The sequence below is a fragment of the Lycium barbarum genome, chromosome 11 (assembly GCF_019175385.1).
Source record: "Lycium barbarum isolate Lr01 chromosome 11, ASM1917538v2, whole genome shotgun sequence".
Classification (NCBI taxonomy): Eukaryota; Viridiplantae; Streptophyta; class Magnoliopsida; order Solanales; family Solanaceae; genus Lycium; species Lycium barbarum.
Genome location: NC_083347.1, coordinates 26,059,185 through 26,083,432, shown reverse-complemented (window position 1 = coordinate 26,083,432; position 24,248 = coordinate 26,059,185). Strand labels below are relative to the sequence as shown.

At 38.2% G+C, this 24,248-nt stretch overlaps 1 protein-coding gene and 1 long non-coding RNA gene across 2 annotated transcripts; one reads left to right on the top strand and one right to left on the bottom strand.

The window, feature by feature from the left end:
• Positions 1 to 902: 902 nt before the first annotated feature.
• LOC132619611 (uncharacterized) lies at positions 903 to 1,376 on the bottom strand. The gene has a single exon (XM_060334462.1). It carries the CDS (start codon positions 1,374 to 1,376, stop codon positions 903 to 905), a length of 474 nt encoding a protein of 157 aa, XP_060190445.1.
• A 9,206-nt stretch (positions 1,377 to 10,582) lies between these two features.
• On the top strand, positions 10,583 to 13,515 carry LOC132618997 (uncharacterized). Its single transcript, XR_009574451.1, has 2 exons — positions 10,583 to 10,889; positions 13,269 to 13,515. It is a non-coding gene; the product is annotated as an uncharacterized LOC132618997 (long non-coding RNA).
• Positions 13,516 to 24,248: the final 10,733 nt, after the last annotated feature.

Here is a 24,248-nt window from a genome sequence, read left to right as displayed (position 1 = left end):
ATTCTCTCCTTAATGAGTTCCCAGTTCTAAGATTCCACCAAGTTTTTGCTGTAAAGGCCCTGCACACATCACTTATTCGCCTAAACTAAGCTCCTCCTTTTTGGTGGGGGTAGCACATGGCCTCCCAAGCTATCCAGTGGTGTCTATCATTGCCATCTGATGCTCTCCAAAAGAAGTTTTGGAGACATCTTTCTATCTGTTTAATGACCCCTTTTGGAGGATTCATTGCTGCAAGCAGATGTATAGGGATTCCCTGAAGAACATGCCGGATAAGAATTGCTTTGCCCCTTGTGGATAGGAATTTTGTCTGCCACCCTCTTGCTCTGCTTTTCACCTTACTTATGAGATCTGAAAAATCACTAATTCTTTGTCTTTCCGTTATCAGTGGGCGGCCAAGGTATTTGACTGGGAATTTCTTTTGTTGCATGTTAGTTTGCTCAATGATTCTCCTTGTTCTTCTTCCGGATGTCCCTATCGCTAATATGACACAACTTTTTCCCTTGTTCACCTTCTGACCCGAGACTCTTTTATACCGCGCCAAATTTTCCACAATCATTTTTACTATTTTCCTCCTACCACTGGAGAATAGAATCAGATCATCTGCGAAGGACAGATGGTTGATATCTGGCCCTTGTTGGTTCATGTAGAAGCCTGTATATCTGTTTCTACTTTGTAGCTTATTCAACATAATGGAAAGTAGCTCTGCACTTAGGACAAACAAGGATGGAGAGATGGGATATTCTTGTCTCAATCCATTCTCTGATCGAAAGAAGCCATATCTCTACCCATTAACTATCAAGGAATACCAATTGTTTGAGATGTGCCTCTTGATTAACTCTATCCAATCTTTCGCGAACCCCAGCCTCTCCATTAGACAGTAAATATATGGCCATGCAACCCTGTCATACGCCTTTGTCATGTCTAGCTTCATCACCACATTCCCTTTTTTTCTGCGATTTTTTGATGTCCTTAATAATTTCCTGGGCTAATTGAATGTTTTCTAAGATAAATCTCCCATTTATGAAGCCTGACTGATTGAAGGAAATTATTTTTGGTAGGACCAGAGACAGCCTTGCATTCAATATTTTTGCAAAACTTTTACTTGATACATTACAGAGGCTTATGGGTCTCAGATCTGTCAACTGCTGTGGGAAGTCCACCTTTGGTATCATTACCAAGCATGTGTGTGTGAAAAATTTCGGAACATTGGATCCTTTAAAAAAGGCCACCACTGCCTCAAACACCTCTTTTGCAATAATGGACCGGCATGCTTGATAGAACAAGGCATTCAGTCCATCCGGACCTGGCACACTCTCTGGGTTGATTGAGAACACTGCTTTTTTGACTTCTTCCATGGTGGGCATAGCTGTGAGCATTGCGTTGTCTTCCTCTGTCACCTATGGGGTCACGCCATCCATTATTCTGTCATCTTTTATAGCTTCATTATGGCTTAACAGATTCTTAAAGTAATTGGTGGCTGCATCTGCTATCTCCTGATTTCCTTCTTTCCAGACCCTCTTCATCTTGTATCCTTTGGATCCCCAGTTGCCTTTTTCTCCCCTTAATCACACTATGGAAAAAGGTTGTGTTTCTGTCTCCGTCCTTTATCCAATTTGCCTTAGCTTTTTGTCTCTGCAGATTCAAGTATCGAAGGTACTCTGCTTTAAGCTTATTCAGTTCTGTTCTCTTCTCCGGAGTATTGGCTTGCACTAGTTCTCCCTCCAGCTCTGCAATCGTCTTTTCCAGCTGCTTTGGCTCGTTGTATATGTCCCCAAAAGCCTGTCTCGACCACATGCTCAATGTTCTACATACCAATTTCAATTTTTGGTGCAACACCCACATGGCATTACCCGCAACCTCTTCTTGCCAAGCTTCTTCCACAGTTTTCTGGAAGTCTTCGTGCTCAACCCAAAAATCAAGGAATTTGAAATATCATGGTGAATCCACCATAGCTGCTTTGATGGAAACCAGGAGAGCCGCATGATCTGATACAACTCTTGCTAGATGCTCAACTGTCGTCTCATTGAATTCATCTGCCTATTTAGAGTTAGTCAATAGCCTATCTAGTCGTTTCCAGATTGTCTTTGGAAAGCCTTTATTGTCACTCCAGGTGTACTTGTTACTAGTAACCTGCATCTTTTAACCCGCAATCATCTACACAATTCAGAAAATCAAAACTCTTGTCGATTCTGTATGGTTTTCTTTCATATTTTTCATCAGCATCAAGAATGGCATTAAAGTCACCTATCACCCCCCCCCCCCCCCAGGTCCTTGAATCGTTGCATCCCATTCCCTCATATCGTCCTATAAATACCTTCGAAGTGGGATAGTACACTTAGCATACACCACCGTGAGGAACACTGTTTCAGAGCTATTTGGGGGAAGGAATTGACAAGTGACCTGTTGCTCTGTGTCCTCCAGGATTTGGAGGTTGAGTTCATCTGCCCAAAATAACCAAATTTTGTTGTTGCAATTACAATAGCTATTTGGCCGTCCAAGTTTCATGCTATATCTTGCAATCTTGGATGAGTTTGCTTTTGGCTCTTATAGTGCCGTAAGAGAAAATTTGTATTGGATTTGCATCAAACTTAGCCTCTCCGAGGCTTTTTGGGACTCCATGCCCCTTATGTTCCACGAAATGATCTTAAACATTGGGGTGGGATTTGGTTTGTTGTCTCCCTTCACATCTTGGAGCCTTTGGTGATACTTCCATAACCATGTCCATTGAAGTCTGATTCCCTCTTGGTGAGAGATTGTTGAACTGAGTTATTTTGGCTTTTACTCCTGCAGATTGGGCTGCCATCCCCTCGAAGTTTAGGGATCTCCGAGGTCTTCTTCCCTCTTCATCATCACTGTGGATTTCTCCATCTTCCTCAGTGATGTGTTCCATGCTTTCATCTTGAGTTTCCGGTACTATCTCATATTCCTCCCCCCCCCCCCCCCCCTCCCCCTATGATTGATGTCCCACTTTAACATGGTGCAGCTGCAGAGATGGGTTTTGAGATGGGGATTTTCTTGGCGTTAATTCTTGGACATTGATAGGAAAAGTAATGTTCAATCCGTAACCATTTTTGTCTCCTTGTACCTCCACAGGCCGCAGATTCAGAGTTGGGAACAAATTGTGCCCCTCCACTATGTTGTCCGCATTGAGCTCTTGCAGGTTTTGTGGCGGGATCTTGGACTTAAATCGCTTCTTCTTTGATGAGGCAATTTTATGCCTTTGATCCCCTGGAATTGTGATCAGACTCTCATCTCCTTCAATTGCCAGATTCTCTATCTCTTCTGGAACCGTTGTTTTCCCTTTCTTTACTTTCTTTGAGCCTTTTTCTTTTCTTTTAACCCCTGTCTTCGACTTTGTCTTGGAGTTCTTTTTGGTCTTTTTCTTCTTGGTACGTTCCACCACTTGTGGAGCCTCTTCTTTTCCAAGACCAGTTTGCCCCCTCTTCTTCAACCACTTCCAAATCATGGTGTTAGTTGACTTCCATTGGACTTGTCTCCAAGTTGACTACCATCCCCACTTCTTTGGTTGTTTGGCCAAAGTTTAGGGGTTGGTAGTCATTAGTATGCCTCTCTCCCATCTTGTTAATTGTTCCTCCTTTTTTTCTATTGTTCCTTGCATTTGTCACTTCAATCCATCCTTCATTATCATTCATTGGCCCCTTCTCCGGAATTTTGTTTTTTTCTCCTTGCATCTTCATGGCTGGGTCCTCCTTTGGATGTTGCAAACTGCAGTACCCATCCGAGTGGCCTTGAACTTTACAGAAGAAGCAGAACTCCGGGGCATTCTCGTATTCAATGATTTGGTTAGAGGTGTCTAACTCGCCAGTGTCATTAACTAGAGCAACCTCTATCTCGTTCAGTCTTGGCCGAGATAGGTCTATTTCCACCCTAGCCTTTGCCATCGTGGGTCTAGTCCTTTCTATGGTAGCCTTGTCTAGAGCAATCAGTGGTCCAATTGGTTCCAAGATTCTCTCAATCGCTGCCCAGTCATGGTAGTGCCATGGCAGGTCTGGGAGTGTCACCCATACTGGCGCCAAGGTCGACTCCATTGCTACTTTGACTTTGCGAGTCCATCTTTGTAGTCTCATATGTGCCCCACACAAATGCAAAGTATTCTTTCCATCATATCGTTTGAAGTCATCCTCATCCGTGAAGTCAATGAAGATATGTCTCCAGTCATATGCTCCAATCTTGAAGGTGCCCTTCAACGGCTAGGACCTTTTAAAGTCTTCCCTAAGTTTGTCGATTTGGGGGCGAGTTCGAGAGAACTTTCCCACTAAAGTTAGTTTGCACTTCTCCGCTAATAATTTGTCCTCCGTTGTCGAGAAAACCACTTTAGCCTTCCCATCCACTATCTCAAAAGGTCGAGGTTCCAATCTTACAAACTTCGATTTCTTCGTTGTCTCACGATTCGTCAGTGCAGCAGCATAATTGATTTGGGGGGGCAAAGGATTATTGTTCGAGGGCAGAGGGGTTAGGTACACCCCTGGTGATTCGCCGGCCGACCGGCCTAGCATGATTGTTGACGGTGATGGTAGGGTTTTGCAGCTGTGGGGATATTTTTCGCGCGCGTGAGGCGCGTTGTTTTTGTTTAAGTAGTCTGACGTGCCAAGTTTAGAAAAGACCATTGCAACTTTCAGATTATAAGATGCAAAAGACCATTTCCCTTATGTTGGGGGTCAAATAGGTGGGACTATCTTTGATATTTATGTTTCACAGCAGTAAAGTTTCTGCAATCGACATCGATTTATAGTTAAAACAATTTTATGTTATGGAAAGAAGACAATGAATTAACTATCACTTTCAAGTCATTTTAATATAAGAATTCATAATTTTCTTGTATAGTGAAATAGAAATGCACATACTTTCTATCCAAATTTTTAAGTTTTAAATTCACTATTTCAAGTTACAACTAATATAAATTCATCGCCAACAACATTTTTGTAACCACTAGAAAATTACCTTATTTGTCAAAACACTATAATAGATACTTAGATAAGTTCATTATTTTCTTGTATGGTCATGGCATTAGAAATGAAGTAAATCACTTTTACAAGTTTTAATTTTTCAGTTAAATTTTTTTGGTTTTTGACTCTAGAACTTTTCCAATTAGTTTAGAACTTTGAATTAAATTATATAAATATTCATATTTATCAATAATATTTTTGACAACAAGAATCAAGGTATTGTATTGCAACAAATGGCTAACATTTATTAACTAAAAATAACTTTTCCCAATATAAATAAACACTATGAAGAGATATTTTCTATGAAGCTAATTGTTTTATCTTTGTGAGAATACTAGAACTATAAAAAATAACCGCGAAAATAAGATCGACCATGCTAATTTGTATATACTGCGCTACAAACTATACACGTACTAATAACTAGTTATATAGCAAAAAATTTGAAGGCCTTTGTCTCTTTGGGGCCCAAAGTATGCTTTAATGGCCTTGTCCTTGCGCCACCAATGAAGAGAAAGAACGGCAACAGAAAAACAAATGAAGAAAACAATTAAAAATAAATAAAAGAAGAGTTGAAGAGGAAATAAACCCTGTTGATGTCTTTCAGAGAAGGACCCAAACTAACCAACCAAACGAGCTACTAACCAAGATGAATCATAAAATAACTTGCAGTGTTTAAACTTTTTTTTCTTTCATTCAGCCTGTTTTATTAGAAACGACTCCCCTTCTATGGGGAGTGCACCATAGGCCAATTTCATCTATAAAGCTCCTGAATTGTCTGATAACCCTCAGGCAATTAGCACTAAATCCGACATGTTAGCCCTCGGATTAGTGCTTATTGGAATGGCATATCCAATGGAAACGGATTTTGAGATAAGAAAGGAATTTGAGGAGTTGAAGAAATGTGATGGAATACCAAAAGGAAAGACAGATGATGAAGTGCTCTCACAATTACCTAATCAACTCTTCCAAAATGATCCATAGCCGCGTCTTTCAGTAGCCGAGTTGCCGGAATTTTTCCTATAGTTTTATATTATGAGTTTGAATTCTGAAGTTGTGATTGTGTACGTGAATTTGCTAGGGATCTCTGTAAATAGATGTTTATATACATGCTTGTGGTGTCAATTGCCTGCTATATTGTTCTTTCTAAGATTAAAAAATGGCAGCTATCTTTGAGTGTATTACATATATAGCTTCCCAAATTACTTTGGGGCTTTGTAGTACTTGAGGATAGGCAGTATTGTTTCAGAAAGAAACCAACTCCAAGCACATAGCAATAGGTTGGTAGATTTTTTAAGGGAAAAAGTCGTAACTATCTTTTATAAATCTAATTTTAACATAGTTATTATATGTATACAATAACAAAGATGCACAAGTTAGAACAGATTCGAAAGCTAAAAATAAGAAAAATAACCACAACAATGGAGAAATCTTACCGCAACAACTCGAAGAATGCAATAACAGGTCACAAGGAAGAAAATCATCATCAGAGGAAGAGATAGGAACATCGAAGACAAATTGCCGACAAAATCAATAAAGGCGTAGCTGAGGTATCATAAAGTTAGGGTTTCAAAGTTACTTTCCTAATTGATTTTAGGACAAGCTGTAGATTTTCTATTTTCTTTTGTTTCTTTTATTTTCAGGTTGGGCTTTGTTTTGGGCAAAAACTCATTTTCTGTTGGATTTTGATTTTCTGAATATATAAAAAGCCCGATTGGGCATAATTTATTTTAAAAAAAAAACATATGGCAACGAAATCTTACCAAAATCAATCCCCTTGTCCAAGAATCTTTCTTCATCAATTTCGCCCCCTGATTTCTCGCATGTATCAAATTGCAAGCTACATTTTAAGAGGGGGGGGGGGGGGGGAGATAAAGAAAATTGAGAGAATGAGGTTATTTTGCATTACCTTAGAGAGCTCTTGGAGGCATTGGATTACCTCCATCATCAAAAGGGAGTGATCCATGGAGACGTATCTCGAGATAACATATTCCTAGATGATCATGATCAAGTCAAACTTGGAGATTTTGGCTGGGGTAAGTTTTTTATTCGTTTTCCATTTCTTCCCAGAAGGTGATTCTTCCCTCCTTAACAGTTTTTTTTCATCATTCAGCCCGTTTATTAAAGAGGACTCTAACTCTTTGCCCTGAACTCTCACCTTGTTGATGAGGGTTCGAATCCTCACATTGTAATCCCTTTCCCCATTTCCTCTTCCCTTACCATCTATGTAATAAAAAACAATTTAAAAAAAAAAAAAAGGACTCTAACTCTATGGGGAGTGTACCACAAGGAACTTTCATGTATAAAGCTCCTAAATTGTGTGATGACCCTCAGGCAATTAGCAATAAATCTGACATGTTCGCCCTCGGATTAGTGCTTTATTGAAATGGCGTATCCAATGAAAACAGATTCTAAAAGACAAAAGGAATTTGATGAGTTGAGGAAAGGTCCTTAAATATCTCAAGAAAAGGTAGATGGAGTGTTTGGAGAAATACTTAATAAACTCTTGATAAAGGATCCACAGCAGCGTTCTTCAGCAAAAGAGTTGCTTCAGGAAGTTTTCCTATAGTTATGGACCTCTCAACACTCAACAAAGAGTTGTTTCGGCAAGTTTTCCCATAGTTATGGACCTCTCAACACTCAACAATATGCTACACCACTTTCCACATTACTTGCTTGCTTAAGTTGCATATGGGTATTTTAGTTTCGTCACTGAAGATGTTTTTAGTATATTTGATTGGCTTGATTTTTGCAGCTATTATAACTGCTATGTTATTTTCACTGTGAAGACAATATCTCCTTTGTGGGCCCAGCCCATCGCATCAACACATCACTTCGTGTGTGCTTATGTGATTGACACATTCTAATGTGTCCCTCTTATGTATTTCCTTTGTAGACCTTTTTTTTTTTTTTTTTTTTTTTCCCCCCTCCCATGGAGGATTTATTTGTAGACCTTTTTGGTTCTCTACACTGTGGTTTTTTCTTTAAAAATTTTGGCTTGACTGTTCTTTTCTTTCTGCGTAAAAATATCTTACATTTCCCCAATCAACTGAACATATAATATTAATTAGAATACACACAATTGGCGCATTTTATGGAAAATAAATTAAGGTAATTTAAAGTTATTGATATAACTTCACCTTTTTCTTTCCTTAATAATCTAAAATATTCACAATCAATTTAAATTAAGTAACTTGAAAAAAGATTCAACTTTTGTATTAGTTGATTAAAGCAACCTCAAATAAACTTCTTAGCTATTGGGTCCGGGCTTATCCCACTAGTACTAATTGACGTTTATATACATGTCTGTGCTGCTAATTGCCTGATATATTGTTCTTTATATATATAGCTTCCCAAATTATTTTTGGGCTTCATAGGACTTGGGGATAGGCGACACTATTTTCGGGAAAAATCCGACTTCGAGCCCATAGCAATAGGTTTGTAGAAATTTAAGGGAAATAATGATAACTATTCTTCATAAACTATTACAAAAAATTAAGTAGTGTTCTGGTACTAACATATGGTGGCGACAAAATCTTGCCAAAATCGGTCCCTTGGCCGAGAATCTTGCTTTGTTGATATACCTAATGTAGCAGTGTGTGATCATCAAATAAACTTTTACACCATTTTTTACGCAACATTATGGGAAGCCTAATGGTTTGGTTCAATATGGCCTCGAAGGAAAAAATCGGTGATGTTTAGATAATTCTCGAATTTCACATTTAAAAGATGATTTTTTAGTCTGAAATAACTCAAGCAACAAGTACTTTAGTAAATAATAAGAGCTTGGTTCACTTAATGTTATATTAGTTTTCAAACTCTCATTTCTTCGAGAAAATGAATAGGAAGATTTCGGAATGCACTCTTAAAAAAGAGAAGACAATTTTTTGTTATTTATACATGGAGGTTGTCTTTCTAGTGACATTCTTTTGTTATTTGGTTTGTAGAGAAAGGTAGATTTGGACGAGTTTATACATGCAAACGTAAGATAGACGAGTCAGCCTATGCTATGAAAAAGATACCTCTTCCTGATTAAGAACGTGTTGAATATTTAAGGTGATATTATTTACTTTGTATAAGATGAATTTATTTTATGATTTCTAACTAAAATTTTTGTTTCTTCAGTGGGATGTGAGAATTTGACAGCTCTTATAAGCACCCGAGGGTCATACGTTATTATCAGGTTTATCTATTTTCTTGCTCTCTTTATTATATATTTGTCACCAGCCAAAGCATAAGGGTACTAGGATCGAGAACGGCACCTAATAGTCATTTGTTTGCAATCCGATCAGTTGGATGTTACTGTATAAAATTTTATTTATTAATATGAATTGTGAGCAGTTAAATTAAAATATTTAAAATATTCTACTATAAAAAAATAGGCAGTTTTTCTTTCTTTTATTTTTAATTAAGTATTGTTTTTTTTAAAAAAAAAAACTTCAATTATTGTCTAAGCAAAAATAAAATCATCGAATTCACTATTGATATTTTGGGGCCTCAAATTTTTGGGGCCTAAAACAAAGACTTTACTAGCCTCTCATTAACCTAAGCCTATCAACGGGGCCGGGTTGAGACAACCCGACCCCCTAAAAGCAAGCCCCTACCAATTTTAAGTCGGGCTCACTTTTAGGGGCGGGTCGGGGCCAGAAAAACATTTTTTTTATGTGGATTGCCCTTCAAAGGCGCTGGTCTTTAATTTTTGCCCTTTGCCTAATACCATGGGATTTGGGGTTCGAAACCCGCCTCAGTGAAAAAATATTGCAAGGCAGAGTTTCGTAGTAAACTTAGGCTTATTCGGGCAAAAGTTAGGCCTTAAGGTAGAATTTTGCAAAATTCCAACAGAGTAAAAAAAAAATTGTCTTAATGCAAACCTCTACCTTGCGAATCCAAACACTACCTTGCGATTTTTTTTTAATATTTTACTGAGAGGGGTTTGAACCCGGAACCAAGGGCTTTTTAGTAAAGGGAAAAAATTAAAGACCACTAATTTGAGGGGCAAAAATTAAAGACCACCTCCGAATAAAGGAAGTTGTGCAAATTGCCCCCAGAAAAAAGGTGTTTCGCCCAACTCCCAACCCATTAAGAAATACAACCGGGTTAGTCGGGCTGGGTTTTTGCTAAATTATTGACATAAGTAACTAAAAACTATTGTAATATTGAAATCAAGTAGATAACTATGAATAACTATCGGACAAAAATTAAAAAACATGATATGCATTACTTGTTCTGAAAATAAACATTTATAATTTGTAGTGATTAGTGAAGATAAATCTTATCCATCTATGCATTATGGATAAAGGGATATATTCTTTAAGCACGAGAGACCTTCGGATCACTGCTACCCTAGTTAAATAGTATAATTTTCTCTCTATACATATACCGTATGGACTAGCGGAAATATAACATTTTTTGCCTAAAATTGTGGTTAAGTAGTATTGAACCCAAGACCTCTTCTAGCTTAAAACTAAACAAAACTAATGGGTCAAGGATATGTCTTGCTTATATAATACATGTCATAATTAAATTATTGTTCTTTCTTCTATAAATATCGACACTCGCTTACTAAAAATTCTGCGTACACCACTAATCGTAATAACAACATGATCCAGAGTAAAACAAGTCTAAGTACACACTCTTTTGAACCGTAGGAAGCATTAATTAAGGGTAGTTTAGTCAAATTGCCTAAATGTTTTTAGAAAGGGAATCGTTTGGGGTACTTTTTGTTTAGAATTCATGATTTTAGGAGATAATATACAAAATAGAACAAAACTCATACATTAAGGACCATTTTGATATTTTATCTCTGAAATGTGTCCTCAACAGCAAAAAGTTACTTATTATCAGTTCACTCCTTCAATTTAGGGTTAGCTTTTTTGGAACTTACGAAAGAGGAGAATAACAACGATCGAACAAGCATTGATTCAGGTACTAATTTATTTTACATTTTCACTTTTTTTTTTTTGATTTAGAATATAATATTACGGATTTGTTAATTTGTTGGATTATTGATGTCATAGTTCAAATATATATTTGATTTGTTGGATTCACATTTTTTTATTATTTAGAATATAATATTACAATAAAAGAGGAGAAAAACTTACTAATTTGTTGATTTGTTGGATTATTTATGTCATTGTTCAAATTTATATTTGATTTGTTAGATTGCTTGAAGTTATTGAGCTAGATTTTACTTAAGTGCGATATATATGAATGAATATATCGGTCAAATACTTTTCTCTCACAAAATTAGTTGAGCTGTCAAATTAACTTGGTCAGGAATTTCTTAGTTAACATTTTTATTGGCCAGATCCAATTTCTTAGGAAGTTCCAACATGAGTTGCTAAGCTAAAACTTTATTGATAATGTAAACAGAGTTACAACAATGTAGAAGCATCTTTTCTTAAAAGAGTCATTACATTATGAAACTTTCAGCAAAAATACAGCGATAAATTTCGACTAAAGTGTAAAGGTATATGTAATGATCCGTTTGGCCGTTACCGTAATTCGAAAAATTTCACAGCGTTAGTTCCCAAAACCATATGCGATTTGTTACATGTACTTGGTAAAGCCCTAGCTTAATCGGAAATGACGTACAAACAGAAGTTGAAATATCGAATTTGGGCCATCGGGCCCCAGGTAACCTTCCTAGCGGTTGTTTGACCGTCGTTGAGGTCGCGCCATAGCGGATGTGGGCAAAACTAAGAGTACCTCCCCAGCGGTATAAGTACTGCTGTAGCGACACCTTGACCGCCGCAGCGGTCAACAACCAGTTTGACTTTATTTAAAGCCTCATTCGGGACTTGACCTAAAATCCCTCACTTCTAAGACCTACAGCCGCCTTTGGTGTACATTCCAGCTCATAGAGATGTGAGCAATTTTGTAGACCAAGTCAAATTTACGTTTCTCTACGAGAATGGGAGATGAAGTCAACGGATGTTCGTGGCACCCGCTAGACTTCGAGGTAGATTATGGCTTACCTTTTTTGTTAGACTTCGGTTAGCGACTCGTATGTAGTACTAGGGAATTGTTGGAGACATCATGTGAACCTTTGAGTATGAAGTTTGGGATGAAATTCTTAGGTTGGTACTGTTTTGTGACTTGTGTGTACGGGCTTGTGGCCTGTAGATTCCCTAGGTTTATACTTGGCTTCTCTTATATGAATCGGTGGTTGCTATGTATTCTGGGAGAGTGGTTGGAAGGAACAGATTCATATGATACTTGTACTATTATTGTTGTCTTTATATATATGAATTAAATTGATTGGAACCCCTATGTGGTTATGATATTCTCATTGCATGACATAGTTTCGCATATACATGATATATATGTTTTGATCTTGATATTAAGAAATGGTGCTGACGAAGGTAAGTATGATTCATACAACATTTGCTATATTTGCGGAGCCATATCTATGTTATGTGATACAGAGTGGTTAGCAATGATATTGGTTGAAGGAGTCATTCTAGGTTGTGTGAAACGGAATGACGGTACATGGACTTAGGGGTCCCCTATGGGTCATGACTGTCGAGATGTGTACATCGCCCTCTCCCCCCGGTGCATGTGTATATCATTGCATTGCATTCACATTATTTGTTCTTATCGTCATTTGAATTGATATTGATCTTCGGTGTTACTTGAGTTATTGGGTGATCATTTAGGTATGTTTGGATTCGTGAATTATATTGAGATATCGTTAAGTGATTGATTGTATTACTTGGACTAGTTGACTTGTATCTGTCTGTGAGCATGATTATCTATCCATTTCCTTGTTGTATGTGTGATCTATCTGGGTTTAACCTATCATGTGGTAATTGACTGTACTAATTAGACTTGTTGACTTGTATCTGTCTGTGAGCATGGTTATCTATCCATTTCCCTGTTTTATGTGTGATCTATCTGGGTTCAACCTATCGTGTGGTAATCGACTGTACTACTTGGACTTGTTGACTTGTATCTGTCTGTGAGCATGATTATCTATCCATTTCCTTGTTGTATGCGTGATCTATCTAAGTTCAATCTATCGTGTGGTAATTGACTGTACTACTTAGACTTGTTGACTTGTATATATCTGTGACCATGATTATCTATCCATTTTCTTGTTGTATGCGTGATCTATCTGAGTTCAACCTATCGTGCAGTAATTGATTGTACTACTTGGACTTGCTCACTTGTATCTGTCTGTAAGCATGATTATCTATCCATTTCCTTGTTTGTATGTGTGACCTAACTGTTGTCGGCCTATGATGCCTACCAGTACTAGTGTTATACTGATACTACTCTTTCTACATCCCATTTGGGGTGTAGAGTCTTACAGGTGGATAGCTTAATTCGAGAAGTTTCTGGAATATGCCTGGTGCATATCTTGAAGACCTCCATCATCTTCATCCCTAGATGGAGGTTGAGTGTTATTTGTTTACTTGAATATTGTACTTCCAATCTTAGTCTCTCCTCTTGTACTAATCTATACCAGGTTTTGGGAAGGTTGTTATGTATAAGCTACCTTTGTAACTATTCCGCTTGATTATGTTTTATGTCTTAATTATTCAATAAATCCCGTCTTATTATTGTAAATGGGTTATGATTGTATGTGAGGGCTCGCCTATCGTAGTGGGAATGGTAGGTGCCCGCGCAACTCTAAATTGGGTCGTGACAATATATGATATTGATTTTTGAGGCAAAACAAAAAGAAAAAAAGAGAGAGAGAATATTCATTGGTGATTCTGAATGACTATACCCATGTGATATATGTATGATAGAGTGAGAGTTTGAGGTTTATTTTTGCTGTACAAAGTTTGCTTAGTATAGCAACCTCAGCAAAATTATTTAAAACTATGTCCATTATTTTAACTTCAACTTGAAATAGAGCATTTGGTGTTCAAAAACTGGTTTAAAGAGTATTTCAAGTGAAATTATGGATTACACTCACAAAACTTTGTTTTTTTCTACGTGAAATCCATATTCAAACACAATTCAATTTTTAAATATTTTTTTAACTTCAATTACTTATTTTTTCAACTTCACCTAAATATTGTCCAAACATGATATTTTCACTACAATCGGTAAACTAACTTACTATTATTATATCTATATTTCTTGGTTAACAAGTAAAGAATTAATATAAAAACATGTGATATCAAATTATTATTGTCAATTAAACTTAAATGAGCACATTTGTTGGGCCGCTGTATTTTAAGTTAGGAAAAGAACGTAAGAAACTTTTCCTTGTAAGAAAATCAAAGTTGCTACCACATTACTTAAATTCTTGTAACAACGTTCAAGTCGCTACTTCGGAGGTGTTTAATATATTGTTTTGTTCTTCATTCGTATTGGAGTGAAATATTTAAAGGTTTTTCCTATTAATATTTAGTGTTGGATTGAAGATGGTGTTCCCAATATGGAACCATCATCAGAATACAAGATGATGAGCGAGGCAACAAAGGCAACAAAAACTTCATTTGTTGCCATGGAACTAGCGAAAGGTTTGTAAAGTTAAATTAGTTTCAAACTATAATTCTAAGACAGAATTTCTCACATATTTTTATTACTTGTTATCTTTAGCACCTTTCATGCTAGATTGGAAGAGAAGACAGAGAAGGAGGTTATTTTCCGCTGTTTCAAAGAGTTACTGGAGCCATTGAATTTAATCTATCAAAAGAAAGCGATTCACAGAGACTCTCGAGACAATATCATCCTAGATGCTAATGATCAAGTGAAAATGGGAGATTTTCGCTTGGGTGGGTTGGTTATTCTTTTTCCATTTTTTAATAATCTGTTAGTATTATTTGGGTAAGTTCGATCTTTTCAAATTGTTTTTGTCCTGAAAACCATTAATAAAGTCTGGAAACTTGGCTTTGATAAAATCATGATCTTTCCATGTGGACTCCTAGGATGAAGGTTCGAACTTTGTACCCAATTCCTTTACTCTACACGTATTCCCTTTCTTAATCATTTGCCATCAAATTACCGCACATTTTATTTCATTTACATATTCTTTTAAATGTTGTTTAAGCTTATTTTATGTTGATTTTTATGTCAATTATTGTGTTATAGCGATTTTCAGGTTAAATGGCAAAAACAAGGAAAAATACACAAATTACCCTCTTTTGGATGATATACAATCGTATTATGAATATACGGATCGCAAGTGAAGCTCAAATGGAAGCTGGAAAGAAACAACAAACCTGAAGGCTAACATACAAACATACATGCGGAATGTATATCACACATGCAAGCCACATGTCCAGAGTATGTTGAACTATATGAGTAGTCCTGAAAGTCAACATTCTGAAGTTGACATGCGGACCGCATCCCAAACATATGTAGGAAGATGTTGGAATATTCTGAGGATTGACATGCGGCTCCAAGATGCGACTCGAAGATTCAGCATGCGGACCGCTAGTCAAGATACGGACAGAGGCATTAAAACTCTGATCTACGAAGTTCAGGTTCCGACTGTTGACGCCTAATTTTTTACCTCCAATAATTTATTTTAAGAGCTCAGAGTCCTTGGACAATAAATAAAATCAGCTGTGCACCCTAAATGATCTAGGTAATTTTTATGAAATTATTTGGGATAATATTTCATCCTTTTAAATTGATAAAGAAATCTCCAGGGTAATTTTAAATTTTGTGGAAATCGATGATATTCAAAGAAATTTTTTATTGAAATTAATCAAAGGGGCAAGAAACCCTTCTAGATAATTATTTGTTTAATTAATTAAATCAAGGAAAATTAGATTAATGGGTAATTTTATTCCATTTTATTGTCCAAGACACTTTGAGTAATTAAAAGAATCGACCATTTTACCCTTTAAATCTTGATTCTGTGTGCTTTTGCGCAGTTTATTAATTTTCTTTTATCTGGTTAATTAATTCAAAACCAGTATCTGCAAAATGATTTTTATTTTATTTATGAGTCATGTTTTAAATTATTTAAGTCCTGATGGACCAATAATTAGTTTTTATTTATTTATTTATGTATTATTTTGTTTTTCCCCAACCCTCTATACATACATATATATATATATATATATATATATATATATATATATATATATATATATATATATATATGGCGTGTATATATGTGTATATATATAATAACAGACCAGGCCCAACGTTTTAAAGGACCAAGCCTAGTCCAATATGGACCAGGACCCGGTCCACTAGGGGATTAAAGGGAGGGAGTATATACTCCTCCCACTCGTTTCATTTAGAAGACCTAGGGGTCTATCGGTGAAAGGGGGGGGGGGGGGGAGGCGGCTAGGGGTAAAACCCTAGCGCCGCCTCCTATTCCACCACCTACCCCGCCCTATTTTTTAGGCCTGTCCCATCGTTGGAGCGTGTAACATGAAGGAGAGGACGAAGCATATATGCTTCGTCCTTCTCTCACCAAAAAATCGGCCAAACAGGCCTTTAAAGGTACAATACCCTTCTTTTATATTTTTCTGGCATTATTATTGCAATTTGAGGCCTGTAGGCTGTTGATTTTGTTTTTACACTTTAGATCTGGACCGTATATTGATTTTGTGAGTGAGACTTGCATAAATTTGCAAGTCCCATATCGTTGGTTGAGGTCTGAGAGGCGTTATTTGTTCAAGAGAAAGGGGTTGGAAACCATAAGAGGCTGAAAATTATATATTTTTTAGCCTTAAGATTTCCAAAGTCAAAATTTTAGTTTTAAACCTAAGGTTTTTTTTTTTCCGGTTTTCTAGTTCTAAAATTTATATTTCATTTGTTGTGTGTTGTTTTGGGTGGCTAGAGTTTGGCATTGGAGCACAAAGGCCTCCAAATCCATCGCTTGACCCCGGTTGCACTCACAAAAGGTAAATATCTTTTAGTTTAATGCTTTATATCATGTTTAGTTAATAAGATTATGTGTGGTTTAAGTTAGTATTTTAGTCCTTTGCTTTCACATTTAGATTCTGTTTATGTTATTTTTTTAGTTAATGAGATTGTTAGGGTTTTGTGATAAAGTTTAAGTAGTTTTATTGCTTTTTATACTCATATTCTGTTTGTATTATGCTTAGGTAACATGATTGTGTGGTTTATGATAGGATTAGAGTTGGTGCATTAGCTTATCACCTTTATATCTTGATTCTGTCTACATTACACCTAGTTAAGGTGAGGGTGTGTATGATTTAGGATAGATGTTTGAGTCAATAGGCTGGACTATTCCCTTTCTTTTCAGTTCATGTCCACACTATGCCTGGTTAATATGATTGTTTGCGATTTAGGACAAAGCTCAAAGAAGATATGCTTGTTGTTATTCCCTTTAGAATATGTCTGCATTATGCTTATTTAAGGAGTTTCATGTGGATTAGAGGGTAGTTTCAAGTTGATAGGTTGTTTTGAATCAACCTTTTATTCAGAATTTTTGTTCTTGTTTTGTGACTAGTTGTTCTTTTTCTTTACATATAAGCTAGACTATAGCATTAAGTTGATGAACTTGCTTGACTTAGACTTCTATTTGGCTTTCCTGCTTGCACCATTGGTTATTCAATTATGACTAAAGGTATTTAATTGTGGCTTAGACTATGGTTTTGAGTTTGAGGAGTTTATCTAAATTTGGATGTCCTTTCTGTACTTTCTGTTCTATCATGATTGTCAAACACCACTAAATCCCTATGTGAGGGTCTGGGATGTAGTCTAAGTTAATATGTTAGCCTGATGAAAGTCCTGTGCTCTAAATTAGGGTCAAGGTAGGTCTGTTGAAATCATGGGTGGTCTAGTCCTATGTATCTCATGTGATAAACTAGGTTCATGGGGATTAGTTTGGAGTCACAAGCTCTTTGAATGACTGATTTGCCTTATGTCTTGTTATTATTCATTCAGAGGTTTGTCTTGGTCTGGAGGTTAATTAAGGAAGGGGTCAAGAGGTCTGTTTGAAGTAAGTTGTCTAATCTGGTCATTGTTTGTCCTATGTGTCTTATGTGATCATGTGTTATTTGGGAGCTTGAAGTCTTGAACCTAGCTTGATCATGGTTTGTCCTGCCTGACCATATGTGTCATGGGAAAGTTGAGGTCTTGTTATGCTGAACATAATCTGATTATTGTTGTCTCAGGTGGTTATGTGTCATGGGAAATTCAATTCTTGTTATGTTAGACCCAACCTGATTATTGCTTGTCTTATGTGGTTATGTGTTAAGGGAAAGTAAAGGCTTGTTATGTTGAACTTTAGTCTGGTCATTGTTGTCTCACCTGATCATGTACTTATTTGAAAGGTTGAAAGTCTAATAGGAACTGGACCTAGTCTAGTCATCACCTTGTCTTTCTTGAATATGTTGTTTGTTTGAGAGTTAAAGTTTGTCATGTGCTAGACCTGGCCTGATCATGTTTGTCCTCTAATGGTATTCTGATTCTAAAAAAGTGAAAGTGTACTGTATGCTCTTTGTGGAATTCTACTTGTTTTACTTGTTAATTTGTTTGGCCAGATCCTTGTTTGTCTCACCTAAGTCATACCTATTTGGTTGAAATCTGGGCATTTTGAGTCACATTAATGTATCAAAACAAAGTCTTAAAAGGTGATCTTGGGGAGGAAGGCTTTAACTTGACCAAAGTATTTCACTTGGCTCTGCACTTTGTCTGGTTGTCCTGTTTGTAGTAAGTATGGGAATTTGTTAAACTACCTCTGGGTATAATATATGGAGTGTGTGGTTGTGATGTGTTTGAGTCTAAAAAGGTTTCTAGTGTTGCTATAATGAACTAGACTCAGAGTACTTCTAAGATGGTCTAAGCTTGATGAATATAGGCAAATCACCTAGTCTAACAAGTTGGTTAGGAGGTGGTTGTCATATCTGTTCTCACCTAGCCAATAAAATATGTCTACTCTGATAAAAATGGCATTAAAAGAGGGGTTTAAAGAGTGGTAGCTTGGCAAAGGGTATGTGTATATGTGGAAGTCTTAGGGTCCCTCAGTGTGTGGAAATTGTCCATGAATCATGTTTGTGTGAAAATAAGCTAATTTTGAAGACCTGCCACCTAGTTAAGCTAATAGGTAAGGAAAGGATAAAAGAAGGAAGGATGATGGGATCTTTGTTACAAATCTTGCTTAATTTTTCCTTGTGTGGTCTTTTTCTGGATACTGTTTTGTTTCCTTTTGATGTTGAGAGATGAGTTCCTTTAAAATGAGTGGTGATAAGGCTAAATAATAGTGTTTGAAGTCTGTTGATTGTTTCTTTGTGTGGTTTGATCCTGATGGAAAAGAAAAATTTATACTCTTTCCTTTAAACTACAGTGTGGTTAAGAACAAATACCCTTTTATGATCTTGGTTTTAGTTTGAAGTTGTTAGGGAAAATTAGTTTGTTATCATTTGCTATGTGTCCATAGTGTGTCTGTTTCCAGTACTCATGTAACGACCAAACGGGTCATTATAGTTCTTTTGGCGTTTTCAACCGCTCCCGAGCATTGATTCGCTCACTTTTGACCTGAGGGGACCATTGATACACGTCCCAAGGTGTCTAAACTAGATTCGGGCAACTTTAGTGAAAATATAGGCTTTAAGTGAAAAAGGGTTGACTCGAAGTTGACTTTTGGGCAGACGGACCTTCTTAAGAGCTTCGTCGATTCCGAGAGGTCCGGAGGGTTATTTAGAACCTATATGTGCATTTGGTTCGGTTCCCAATGCATTCCGATGCATTTCGAACATTGGATGGGAAATGGGAATTAAGGCATCGGGGGCTGGCTCGGTCAACGAGACCTCCGTTGAGAATTTCGAGACCACGAGCGCATTCGTAGCGCATTTTTGTATGGGTTTAGGTGGTCGGGTTGTGAGCAAATGGCCTCGGTAATAATCCAAAAATTTGATTGAGCACTTAGAAAAAAAGATTCTGGTGTCTGGTAACCGCAATGGCGGCACTGCTATGGCGGTGTGATGACCGCTGAGGCGGTGATGTGTAGTAGGGACCATACTGCTGCGGCGGTATCCCAACCGCCGTAGCGGCATTCTAACCGCTGTGGCGGTGACGGGCAGTTCTATTTCGTTAAATGTGTCTTAAATAAGTCTTAGACCCTCATTATTTCATATCTCGATATTGGAGCTTAGAGAAACTGTTCTTGGAAATAATTGGAAGAAACTCTTGGAGGTAAACTTTGCCCAATCCTTTACTCTTCCTTAATCACAATCATTTAGATTCTTCCCTCCCCTTCAACATTCCCTTAGTGATGGAATTTGGAGGAGGGTTTTGGGAACTTTTCCTTAGGGTCATGTATGATAAATTGATGATGTTAATGCTAAAATTTGATGAATCTAAGCCTATTGATCATATATCTTTCACTTTTAACATTGAATTTCAAATTTGGAGACTTAGGGTTTATACCCAATTTGGGGATTTTTTTACTTGAAATCAGATTTGGACCAATTATTTAGTTAAATCAACAATTAGTGATTGGTTTATGATCCCCTTGTACTTAATTTGGTATTTTGCCCGCGAATTTCCTGTTTTGCCCTTGTGGGCCCGTTTTCCCAACTTTTAGGGTTAAAATGGACCTAGTTGATATCATAGCAATCTTAGTATCATTCTTCATGATTTCTAATATAGAATTAGATTATGCTTAGACTACTTTGGTTCTGAGCTTCAGAGGAAAGGCAAAGAAAAAGAGTGACTTATTGGTGTTGCGATTCGGCAGTCCAGGTAGGTTACGGTTTACCTTTTGTGAGACTTCGTATAGTGAATCACATATTTAGATTATGATGTTGGAGACAGCATTTGAACCTTCGGGTATGAGGTCGGGATGGATATTGCCTTAAGTTGGGCCTTGATGTGTGTTGGGACTAGCCACCCCGTTATGTGTACTTAGCTGTTTAACTGTGTTGGCTTGACACTATGAGTAGTTTGTAGATATCGAGTTCTGTTTGTCGTCCTGATTAGGATAGAATTGACATACCATTATTGGTATTTGACTTGATATGTGTTGGCGTACCCACTGTTAGTACGTGACTTGATATATGTTCGCATACCCATTGTTAGTATTGTGATGTGATGCGTTGTTGGCGTACCTCATTGTGGTACTTGTGATATTAAACCTGATTGTTGATTGTTGACATATGCATTGCACGCATCTCTCATATTTATCATGCATGGCCGATACCCGGTGATGATCATGTATCGTTGATTAAGCGAAACTGATATTTTGATAAACTCTTTAACTTGAGTGATTATAAAAAGGCCTATGTCCGAAGATCCATTCCGGAATCGTTGTTTATATGAAACTGATATTTGATGAACTCTTTTACTTGAGTGATTGTGAGAAGGCCGATGTCCGAGGTTCAATTCCGGAATCGTTGATTAGTGAAACTGATATTTGACAGACTCTTTTTGAGTGACTGTGAGGAGGTCATTTTCCGATGGTTATATTCAGGCATCGTTGTTGCATGGCCTATTCCGATGTTATCCCGAAATTGTTGTTAGTGCATGGACTCTGCGGGTCCCCATGGTGGCGCCGATGAGACTCCCTCTGTAAGTAATTAGCCAGGGTCCCGTCTGTCTGTTGGAAAAATATCCAAGACGAGTGGCACTTAGACTTCGCAAGTCACGCTGAGTTGTGCTACCGAGACGTCGATATTTTCGTCTGGAGTAAATGTGTACACCTCATTTGCATGGCATGGCATCGCATTCATACCATTATTGCAATGCATTGCATTTTGACTTGTTTGAGATGTTTCGATGATTGGATTGTGATAATTCTGTTGTGATGATCGTATTGTGATGGCTCTATCTTGGTGATTGATTTGATCAGATATACTTAGACTTATCCCATTTGGGTTTAGATGTTTGTATAGGTGATGACGGACACTTGGTTGCGATTATATTGTCTCATGCTTGGTTGGTTTAATTTCTTATCTGCGTTATTTTCTGAATTATGTTAACTATGCTTAGTCGGCCTATGATGCCTACCAGTACGGTTGTTTGTACTGACCTGCACTTGCTGCATTCTTTTATGAATGTAGAGTACTAGGTCGGATCTACTTCTGTGACCCGTGGCTGATCGACACTTCAGCTTCCTCTCAAGTTTCCAGGGTAAGCATGGCGTCCATTGACCTTGAAGACTCTCCTATTACCTATAACTTACCTTCCATTCGGAGACATGATTTAAGACTTCTTATGTATTACTAGTCAGACTTTTAGTATTCGGATTTAGATGCTCTTGTATGACCAGACCAGATACTGGGGTGGATTTCATTTACTTCCGCACTTGTTTACATTTTATCATATTGTGAGACTTACGTTATTTTACTTCCTTCCGCTATCTTCTATTGTTTGTAAATGTTGAGTTAAGGGTTCACCTACCGATGTGGGAAAGATAGGTGCCGCACGGCTTAGTAAAATGGATTGTGAAAAAGTTGGTATCAGAGCTCTAGGTTACCCGGTCTATAATACAAGAACGTGTCTAGTAGAGTCTTGTGGATCGGTACGATGAGCTCCGTAATTATCCGCGAGAGGTTATAAGACATTTAGAAAACTTCAAATTCTTTTATTCCGTCGTGCTACTTTATTCAAATTGGCATCTGGAAAGACAAAATTGGTATCTGACTCTTATCTCTTCTCTCACAGGCTCGAGCTACGATGGCCCGAGGTCAGGTGCCAAAGCCCGCAACTATGGCTGTCACCCGAAAGCGCGCTACGGTCAAACGACGCGGTAGTGCAAGAGGCCGCGAGGCTGCCCCAGCCAGGGACAAAGCTTCTGCAATGGGCCAGCGACGAGAGAGGTCTCCATCTCCCGAGCCCGAGTATCATCCGGGTAGAGACCAGGCCGCAGAGGATGGTGTGGCCCCAACACGGACACAGCCTGAGGTTACTTCTAACCAGACCGTACATGACACTATGGCCAGGATTTTACTTCACCTTGATGTCTAGCAGGCGGTCGCGGCTGTCACTACACCCGGCGGAGGTTCACAGACTGGGGTTGGGACGCAGACCCCTAAGCAGGGACCTACACGGGAAGCACATCTCGCCGCAGCTAGGGCTCCTCGCATTGATGTTATACCCGCCCCCGGTGAGGATCTTAGGCCCATGGATGGCGCCCTTATGACTGCTGCTGATCAGGACCTGGTGGGGAGGTTCAGGAAATTAGAGCCACCAAGGTTCTCTGGTACTTCGTCTGAGGATGCATATAAGTTTATTCTTGATATGCATGAGTTGCTGCACTGTATGGGGATAGTGGATACTCGTGGCATTGATTCTGTATCAACCAATTTCGCGGCGTCGCGAAGACGTGGTGGAAGTATTTCGTGGCATACAGGACTGATGGTTCTCCTCCTTTGACTTGGACTCAGTTCTACCGGGCCTTCCTTGAGAAGTATGTACCCCGATCTTTAAGAGAGGCTCGTAGGGAGCAGTTTTTACATCTTGAGCAGAAGGGCATGCCCTTGGAGTCTTATGTGTCCCGTTTCCTCTATTTAGCCCGATATTTTACTCCATTGATCCCTACTGAGGCTGATAGGATCAGGCACTTCGTTGGAGGACTAGTGGGCTCTCTATAGATTTTTTGTCTTCAGATGGAGTCTATGAGGGCTTCCTTCCAGTCCATTATCAAGCATGATTCTATGGTTGAGGGCGCCAAGGCCCGTGCTTTTAGTGGTGGTGACAAGAGGCCACGTCAGACTGGCAATTATCAGGGTTCCGATACGAGGGGCGCCGGTCAATTTTCAAGGCTACCTCATCCCTATTCCGGTCGTCCCATGCATTCAGTATTACCGGCTTCTTCTAGTGAGCCACCTAGGCAGAAAGCTCCTGAGAGTTCATTCTCTAGACCAGTGGATAGGGCTGCTTCATCCGGGTTTTCAGCTTCCGTGTTTCAGCACTCGAATCCTCTTACATGTTTCTCTTGTGGAGAGACTGGGCATATTTCCAGGAGATGTCCCCGACCTAGGAGGGATTATTAGCCGCTGAAGACTCATGTATCATCCGGTGGTCAAGGAGGGACTTCTCATAGAGGTGGTGCTTAGTCAGGCCGCAGTACTTCCCATGGTTCTAGAGGTGCATCCCAGCCAGCTAGAGGTGGTGCTGAGAGTGCGAGAGGGGGATCCCAGACTGGACGTAGTGGAGCCCATTATTACTCATTACCTGGTAGACCCGAGGCAGAGGCCTCAGATACTGTGATCTCAGGTACCATTTATGTCCGTTATGGAGCAACCTCTGTGTTATTTGATCTTAGATTCACTTATTCATATGTATCTGCATTTCATGCCGTTGGTTGGGATTTACCTTGTGATAACCTAGATATACCTGTTCATGTGTCTACTTCGGTCGGAGATTCTATGGTTGTTGATCGAGTCTAATGGT

Excerpts from the sequence above, each read along its gene's own strand:
- LOC132619611 (XM_060334462.1), bottom strand. The coding sequence starts at position 1,376 with ATGCTCACAGCTATGCCCACCATGGAAGAAGTCAAAAAAGCAGTGTTC.